Genomic DNA, 9,327 nt, shown 5'->3' on the forward strand with positions numbered 1-9,327 from the left:
AAAAACAAAACAGCGCTCTCAACCCAATCAAGGCCACTCGTTGCAGTCTGCATCTTCTCTGGCTCACATGTTGGAAGGCTCCGGCGTCTCCTCTCCTGGCTTCGGAAGCTCAACTTTCATGTCCAGGTTCCACTGCCTCAATGCCTCCAAGCTCCACCCAAACCCTAATGGTACGGGATCCATGAGTCCCTGATTCAGCTCTTGCTCGGGTGGTGCAATGGGGCTCACCGGCTCCTCCTTCGGCACCAAAAGTCCCTCTGTCGGATTCCGGTACTCGGAAGTCACTGAAGGCTCGCTCCTCTCGCCTGACTTGTAGCCTGGCCCTTCACTAGGGTCCGACTCCGAACCGCTGATGAAATCCATCCCTAAGGGGAGTCCAAAACGGAAGGGTGCGTGAGGAAACCGAATCTTCCCTCTGATAGGCTGAGTCTCAACAATCTGCCCAGCTTGGTCTCTTTTGAAGATGGTCGCGCCGCCGACGTACACGTTCTTCTCCTGGCGGTAGTCGACACCCCAGGCCGTGTCCTCATCAAAACTATGGAGATAAATCTCCCAGTCCTGATCCACTAGCTCCTTTCGGATCACCATCTGTTGGCGTTAAGCGCCCAAACAACAAATAGCAAATAGAGAGGGTCAACTTCTGACTCTCAAATATCTCTAGTCACTAGCATGTTATAGACAATATAATATCATCATTAATCAACATAACATAACTAAAAGGTTAATCACATAGCCTAAGTTTCAGTTAGTCTATGCGTCCTCACTTTTCACACAACCACCTTTCACCATGGATCCAACACCATTCGTCCAGCAGACGAACAACACCATGAGCAAAGCTCACAACATCATGGCGTTCCTTGGAACGACCACAGCACACCATGGGTCAGACACCCACAAGTCATAACATCACGGTTCAAACCGCATTCACCCTCGCGTGCAAGTTATCCGTTTTGTCTCTAACGGAACCACTGTTCTCATGGTTCATAGTCCTAACCAGACCTATGTTCCACTAATCATAATTTACTTGCATGCGAGTAAACATCATAAAATCCTAGTCTCATGTTACTACTTCAAGTAAATAGACAGGCATTTTATCTCATGTTATTGAAATTAAATAACATCATGCATAATTTCACTTAGCAAATAAGGCATACTTGAACTAGCATACATCAACTAACTAGTTCTATAGCATACTAAGAATTTATCATATTAACTTAGTAATAAATCATACATCATATCTGTAAGACCCGGATTTTCGGAACAAGTTAATTTCCGACTCACGCGTAGAATCAGTGTAAACGTGACAGGAGTTTGTTGTTTGAGAAAGATCAATGAAGAAGAAAGTTCAGGAATTGCTTGAGGTATGTTGCGTCGTCGCTGTAGGAATTAGTGCGAGTTGTCTGCACACCTGCCTTATGGCGAGCGTGTCCAGAATAGGCTATTTCGCTCTTAAAGCAACGTTTTGAGTGAGATTTCGAACTCTCGGAAAATTTAAAGATTCTCTTTATTTTTCCATCGACCAGCGTTTCATTTCGGAACTCTGGACTGTACGCACGATAGGTTTCACTTTTCGGATGTCCGCCGACGCTAATTTCTTTGCTTCGAAACCCTATTTTCGAGCAATGGATGAAGACTTTTTCTATTCGGGACTTCTAACGAAGATTCCGTCCGCGTTGCCAGACTTGTTTCGACGTTTCCAATCTTTCTTCAGTTGGAAGTTTTGTCGTTTGAGCATCACAGCAAAAAGTAGTTTTTCGGGGCAGATTAACCGACACCGCTTTTGAGATTTTCGATATCGTTTTTCCCATATCATAGATATTTGTTTTGAGTTCTGGATTTCTGACGCCAGAATCTCTCTTAGAATTTCTCGGTGATCGTGCTGCAAAAATCGGAATCGCGAAATTTTCATTTTCCCGCGATTTCACCCGCCTATAAATAGCGCGAAAAAGCAAAATCCTCTCATTTTCTTTCCATTTGTGGCTGATTTCGTGGGGAGCAAGGGGGGAGGGGATTTCCGCGAAAACTTGACCAATCTTCGTGCAGTTCGTCCCTACTTCTAGGTATCAAGGTAACTAACACGATTCCTACCTCTGATTGTTGTTTCTGTTGCGTTTCTGAAGTCGTTTCTGTGCTCTAAGTTTTGAGCTTTTTCTAAAATTGTCCGATTTCTCTGATTTCTTGCTTGGGTTATGTTCCTTATGTTCCCCTGAGTCTAAAACCTCTGTCAGTAAACTCTGATTGCGATTCAGTTGTCCAGGATCTGAAAAATTGACTCAAAACTCTTTTTGTCTCACATTTCGAAACTTTATTGTCGAAAAGACTTAATCTGACTTCGTGCCTTTAGGATTTGTTGTCACGGATGTCATGAGGATCGTTGCTGTCAAATTTGTTTTCAGAACTGATAACTTTGAAGTTTTGAGCCTTTATTTTGGACCAAAATGCCCCTGCGTAGTCGTATTCCGGCCCGATTGTCCGAAAATTGTTCTGACAGTTTCTTTGCCTTAGTTTTACCCTAAAACTACCTTGTGAATTGATTTGATCAAAGAAAAAGAGTCGAAGCCCTTTTTCCTTTGAGGCCGTGGACTATTTCCTTTAGGGGGGAGTTTTTCGGTTTCGAAAACTTGTCTTTTCGTACCTGATTGTCCTATTCTGAAGCTTTAATGCTTTGTCTATCGTTTATGTATTGTATTGCGATCGAACTAATCGATTTTGTTTGGATTCTGCTTTGTTTTTCTCCGAGGTTCAGTTGAGGGAACTTTGGAAGACTCAGAGCAATTGTTTGAGGAGAACTTTGTTTGCGAAGCTGGAACAGCTCGAGGTTAGGGCAACTTACTATATATTAGCTATGACTGCATGATAGGCGTCGATAAATTCGACTTATGTTTTATCTGATGTTGTTTTTGATGATGAGTTGATGTTATGATGCTTTTCCATACTTGTGATGTTGTGCTTTTGTTGGATTGAGCGTTTTGACGCAATTTCGGAGTGGAGATTCATTGATCTGGTGATCTTTGATATTTCGGGTTGGATGAACAACCCTAGGCAAGTCCAAATGTGGGGTTTGAGACTTAGCCATATGTTGGAATTCTTAGACTTTCCCCGGGAAATGTATTTTGGGTGGTTAGAGTCTTTTGAGTTGGTTGTTACTGTAATAGCTCTGATTCGTCATTCATATTTTGGGACAGGGTAGGTTCCCGACGCATGGCTTTTGTGTGGTTCTCTTACTGAGGGATCACAGTGAGACAGTCGGACCATAGGGGTCTTTCCTTAGGCCATTTTGAGGCCGACTTCCTCCTAGTGGTTTGTAATTATAATTTTCTCACTCACACATCTGGATCTGTAACTATTTGCCTACGGGCACACTACTTTGGAGTCACTGCGAGTGCGCGTGACGGGAGAGTGCAGCTGAGGTTGTACATGTGTATATATTTGTATATTGGTTAGTTAGTGTTGGGGTTATGTCTTTATTTCTCTATTGCTTGATTTAAAAGGAATCAAACGAAAAAAAAAATTACCTGTTTTCCGCGTAAAGTTTACTTTTGGTTACTAAAGTGACACCTGGAAATCGGGGTGTTACATTGTGGTCCTGTTTTCCGCGTAAAGTTTACTTTTGGATACTAAAGTGACACCTGGAAATCGGGGTGTTACAATATCATCACTTAGCATAATATTGAATACTAATACTAAGCATGTTATCAACCACACTCGCATACAACTTCACATGCAGGAAAGCAGTAAGACTTCTCTAGACGAAAGTGCCCTCACCTTGGCTACGCTTTCCACGCGAGATCGAGTACGTTCGATCTAACCTTTCCGTGCGCGAACCTGCACGGACCAACAAACTAGGGTTAGAATTTGAAGGAAAAAGGAGCATCATTTCCCCCCTTCAAATATTCGAACCCCATCCCCTAAAACCAAACAATATTTCATCTTCTTCTTGTAAACAAGAAGAAAAAATACTTGAGTTCACTACTTCCCGAAGGAAGCAGAGCTTAGTTACTATAGGAATTATTTCCTATAGAGGTCAAGAAGAACTCTGGAGAGGGAGAGATAGAGACTCACAAAAATTTGGAGAGCTCTGAGTTGTGATTTTCCCTTCACTAGAGACTCCTATTTATAGTGGAGGATGTGGAGGTAAAAATACGATAAAACCCTTAATTTTAGCCCAAGCCCAAGGGCAAAAATATAATTTTAATTAATTTTTATTCAAATTAATTACTTTTCCACTAAGCAAGTAACAAACTCCCCTAAATTCCCTCTAACAACCTTGGCCGTCCCCCCCTTCTAGTTTGTTAGGATATTTGTTTTTTTTTTTTTTTATAATTAAAACACTAAACACATGGAAATAATTTTCAAATTTGAAAAACCAAACCATTATCCTAACAAAGTTTCGGCCACTCCCTAGAAGAAAATATATCTTCAATTCTTTTTTTTTTCTTTTCTTATTTCCAAAATAACATTAAATCCAATTAAAAAAAATTATTTAAATAAAAACTCCAAAACACTTTATATTTACTTAACAAATAAATAAGTAAATCTCCTCCTCCAATATAATAGATATAAGTCTCGAAAATTCCCTTTTATGCATATTCTATGCACTACTCGAATTTCATGCATGTGCATGCATGCATATCGACTACTCGCGCCTTACGTAATAATTAATTACGTAATAAATTACTATACAAGCGTTATAGTAACAATTAATCAGTATTTTCTCCTTACTGAAAATAAAACATCGTACTTTATATTATTCTTCAATAATACAAAACATAAATAAATCACCGGGTCTTACAATACTCCCCCCCTTAAAATAGTTTCGACCTCGAAACTTAAGGGTCTACAAACAACTCGGGATGTGATTCCCGCATTTTATCCTCTAATTCCCAAGTCGCATCGCCCGTAGCTTGATTCCATACAACCTTCACTAAGGATACTCCCTTGTTCCTCAAGCGTTTGGTGCTTTTGTCGACGATCTTGATGGGCGGCATTTCCATCGTTAGATCATCTTTCAGCTGAATATCATCAGGTTCAATCACATGAGAATTATCAGCCATATACCTCCGAAGTTGCGACACATGCAACACATCATGTATGTTGGATAGCAACGGCGGTAAGGCAATCCTATACGCCACGGGTCCAACACGCTCCGTAATCTGGTACGGTCCGATAAACTTTGGAGTAAGCTTCTTTGACTTGATCGCCCTTCCGACACCTGTCATCGGGGTAACCCGCAAGAAGACATGATCTCCAGCTTGAAACTCCAACTCCTTCCTGCGATTGTCAGCATAACTTTTCTGACGACTCTGCGAAACCCTCATCTTCTCTTGGATTCGCTTCACCTCTTCTGTGGTTTGCTGAACTAATTCAGGCCCAACCATCAAGTTCTCCCCATCTTGATGCCAGCACAAGGGTGTACGGCACCTCCGACCATACAACGCTTCATAAGGCGCCATCCCTATACTTGCATGAAAACTGTTGTTGTAAGTGAACTCGATCAATGGCAACATCTCATCCCAGCTGCCTTTGTGATCCAGTACACAAGCTCTTAGCAAATCCTCCAAGGATTGGATGGTCCTCTCGGTTTGCCCATCCGTCGGTGGATGATAAGCGGAACTCAATTTCAACCTGGTTCCCAAAGCCCGCTGCAAAGCTTCCCAGAAACGCGAGGTAAACCTCGGGTCTCTGTCCGACACAATGCTAGATGGCACACCGTGCAAGCGTACAATCTCAGCAATGTATATCTCCGCCAACCTCTCTACCTTGTAGTTCAGATTGATTGGCACGAAGTGAGCAGTCTTCGTCAATCGATCAACTACAACCCAAATTGCATCGAACTTCCTTCGTGTAAGCGGCAACGCCGTCACGAAGTCCATGGAAATGCTATCCCATTTCCACTCCGGGACATCCAATGACTGCAGCTTTCCTGCTGGTTTCTGATGTTCCACCTTCGCCTTCTGACACGTCAAACATGTCGACACATACTCAGCTACTTGTTTCTTCATCCCAGGCCACCAGAAATGAAGTTTCAAGTCCTGATACATCTTATTCATCCCCTGATGAATACTCAATCTGCTTTTGTGACCTTCATCCAAGATCAGCTTCCTCATTACTGCATCATTGGGTACACAAACTCGTCCCTTACAACGCAGAATATTGTCGTTCCCAATAGCGAACTCAGACGCTTTTCCTTGTACCACAAGCTTGCGCCATTCAATCAACCCTTCTTCGGTCTCTTGTTTCGACTTTATCTCATCCAAGAGTCCACTAGACACCGTCACCATTCCAAAGCTCAGCTTCCCCGGTGCGAGTTCAACATTCAAACTCAGATCACGGAAAGCCTCCAACAATTCTAACTCCTTGACCATCAACGAGGATACATGTATAGCCTTTCGACTCAGAGCATCAGCTACAACATTGGTCTTCCCCGGATGATACTGTAATGAGAACTCATAGTCTTGCAGAAACTCCATCCACCGTCTCTGCCTCATGTTCTGATCCTTATGATCAAACAAGTACTTCAAACTCTTGTGATCACTATAGATCGTGAACGTACTGCCATACAAGTAATGTCTCCAGATCTTGAGAGCATACACTATAGCAGCCAACTCCAAATCATGCGTAGGGTAATTCTTCTCATGGACTTTCAACTGTCGCGAAGCATAAGCAATCACCCTCTTCTCTTGCATCATCACACAACCCAAACCATTATGCGACGCATCACAGTACACGTCGTATGGTTCTCCCTCCTTTGGCAAAGCTAGTACAGGTGCGGTGGTCAACCTCTTCTTCATTTCTTGGAAGCTAGCCTCACACTTCTCCGTCCACGCAAACGGTTGATCCTTCTTTGTCAAATGAGTCAACGGTGCAGTCAACTTGGCGTAATCCTTCACGAAACGCCGATAGTAGCCAGCAAGCCCAACAAAACTTCTGATATCACTTGCTGTCTTCGGTTGTTCCCATGCCAAAACTGATTCAATTTTGCTGGGGTCCACTGCCACACCTTTGCTAGATATGACATGACCAAGGAACTTCACTTCCTCCATCCAGAACTCACACTTTCCTCCATTAGCATAGAGTTCCTTCTTCCGCAACACCTCTAGCACTTGACGTAAATGCTCCTCATGTTCCTCCTTACTCTTCGAGTAAATTAGAATATCGTCTATGAACACCACCACGAACTTGTCCAAGAATGGCCTGAACACACGGTTCATGTAGTCCATAAAAACTGCGGGTGCATTAGTAACTCCAAATGGCATCACGAGATATTCATAATGTCCATATCGAGTTCTGAATGCCGTCTTCTGAATGTCAGCCTCCTTCACCCGAATCTGGTGATACCCTGATTTCAGATCAATCTTCGAGAAAAAAACTGCTCCCCGAAGTTGGTCCATCAAGTCGTCTATCCGAGGCATCGGATAACGATTCTTCACTGTCACCTTGTTTAGTTGTCGGTAATCTACACACAACCTGGACCTCCCATCCTTCTTCTTTACCAACAACACTGGCGCTCCCCAAGGAGACACACTCGGTCGAATAAATCCCTTTGAAGAGAGATCATCCAACTGTTTTGCCAATTCCATCAATTCCGCTGGTGCCATCCGATACGGCGCCATCGATATCGGTCCCGTGCCGGGCATGATGTCAATGGAGAACTCCGTCTCCCTTACTGGTGGCAATCCGGGCACATCCTCCGGAAAAACATCCACATAGTCTTGCACTATCGAGATGTTCCGTACATCACTATCGTTTCTTGCTTCCGCCACGATAGAGTTCACGAACGCCGGTGAACCCTTCTTCAAATGGTACGAATTCAAATAATCCGTAACGCCTGAATCCGGAAATACCACGGGCCTTGTTAGCACAATCCAAAAGAACATGATATTGCGCCAACCAGTCCATCCCCAGAATCACATCGAGCTCTTTAAGCCCTAAACATATAAGGTTTGCAAGGAACTTCCGATCCTCGTAAACCAACGGACATTTCAAGCATGCCGTGCGAGTAACTAAGCGATCGGCAGCAGGGGTTGTCACCACCATATCGAAAAGTAACTCTGAGGTTAGCAACCCTATTTTCTTCGCACACTCATCAGATATAAACGAGTGCGTAGCACCCGAATCAAACAAAACCATCAAGGAGATACCAGCAATAGTACACGTACCCTGAATAAGATCTTCAACACCCTCAGCTTGCTTGCCAGTAACAGCAAAGACACGTCCCTTAGCAACTGGACGTCTCCCCCTTGCCGTATTCAACACAGGTTCAGCTTTTGGCGCATCAGGACAGTTTGTCGAGATGTGCCCCGTCTTCTGGCACTTCCAGCAAGTAATCTCTTTCCCACATTCATTGGCATAGTGCCCTTTCTCATTACACTTGAAACAAGTAACATCTTCTCTCGGAGGTTTTGCTCCGACTTTGGTAGATGATGTCCTACCAGTTGCATTCTGATAAGGCTTCTTCTGACCAGCCCTACCCTTTTCAGTCTTCCCAGCTTGTTTCTGACCAGACCTGATTGGCCCTCCACTTTCCTGTCGGTTCCCTCGACGATTCTTCATGACCTCAACCTCGTGAGACTTCTCAACCAGTTGTTGAAAGACTCTGACTCCCAAAGGTCTGACGGACTCCTCAATTTCATCCCTCAAACCAATCATGAAACGGTTGCAGAGATACCCTTCATCAACTTGTTCTCGGAAGAAGCGAAAGTACTTCGACAGACTCTCCAGCTTGGCTGCATATTCCCCAACAGTCATGCTTCCTTGTTTCAGTCTGAGGAAACGGTTCTCCATATCATCTCTTGCAGTCTCTGGAATGTACTTGTTCAGAAAAGCTGTTTTGAATGAATCCCAGGTAATAGCCACCTGGTTAGTCGTCATCAACAGCCTGGTGCTCCTCCACCAGTACTCTGCATCCCCTTTCAGCATGAAGGTAGCGAGATTCACCTTCTCTCCATCAGTTGTGTGCAAAGCTTCAAAAATCTTTTCCAGCTCTTGGATCCAAAGATCCGCTTTCTCGGGTTCAACTTCCCCTTCAAACTTTGGCGGGTTCTGCCGATTGAAATCAGTTCTCATCCTGACCTGATCCTGGTTCAGCTCCCGTTCCAACCTCTGCGCCCTTCTGGCATGTTCTTCAGCCTCTCTCTGAGCTTGTGCAGCAGCCATCGTAACACTAGCATTAGCCTGCTGAGCCACCACTTGGGCCAATTGAGCCATGGCCTGAGCGAGCTGAGCGTTAGTTGGGTCCTGTCTAGGAGGCATGATGTCAAACCTGCTTGTTGATAAAACCACAACCAAACGTCAGTTCCTCAGTTAGAGAGATCATCTAACAGTAAA

The 9,327-nt window shown here is 43.8% G+C and overlaps 1 protein-coding gene across 1 annotated transcript; it reads right to left on the minus strand.

Annotated features, from left to right (window-relative positions):
* Positions 1-4,742: 4,742 nt before the first annotated feature.
* On the minus strand, positions 4,743-5,453 carry LOC130725238 (uncharacterized). Its single transcript, XM_057576485.1, has one exon. The coding sequence runs from the start codon at positions 5,451-5,453 to the stop codon at positions 4,830-4,832; it is 624 nt and encodes a 207-aa protein (XP_057432468.1). The 3' UTR covers positions 4,743-4,829.
* Between the last annotated feature and the right edge of the window lie 3,874 nt (positions 5,454-9,327).

Source organism: Lotus japonicus, chromosome 6, assembly GCF_012489685.1.
Source record: "Lotus japonicus ecotype B-129 chromosome 6, LjGifu_v1.2".
Taxonomy (NCBI): domain Eukaryota; kingdom Viridiplantae; phylum Streptophyta; class Magnoliopsida; order Fabales; family Fabaceae; genus Lotus; species Lotus japonicus.

Bases quoted from the DNA above. Each gene is read 5' to 3' on its own strand.
- LOC130725238 (XM_057576485.1), bottom strand. From the start codon at position 5,453: ATGGCGCCTTATGAAGCGTTGTATGGTCGGAGGTGCCGTACACCCTTG.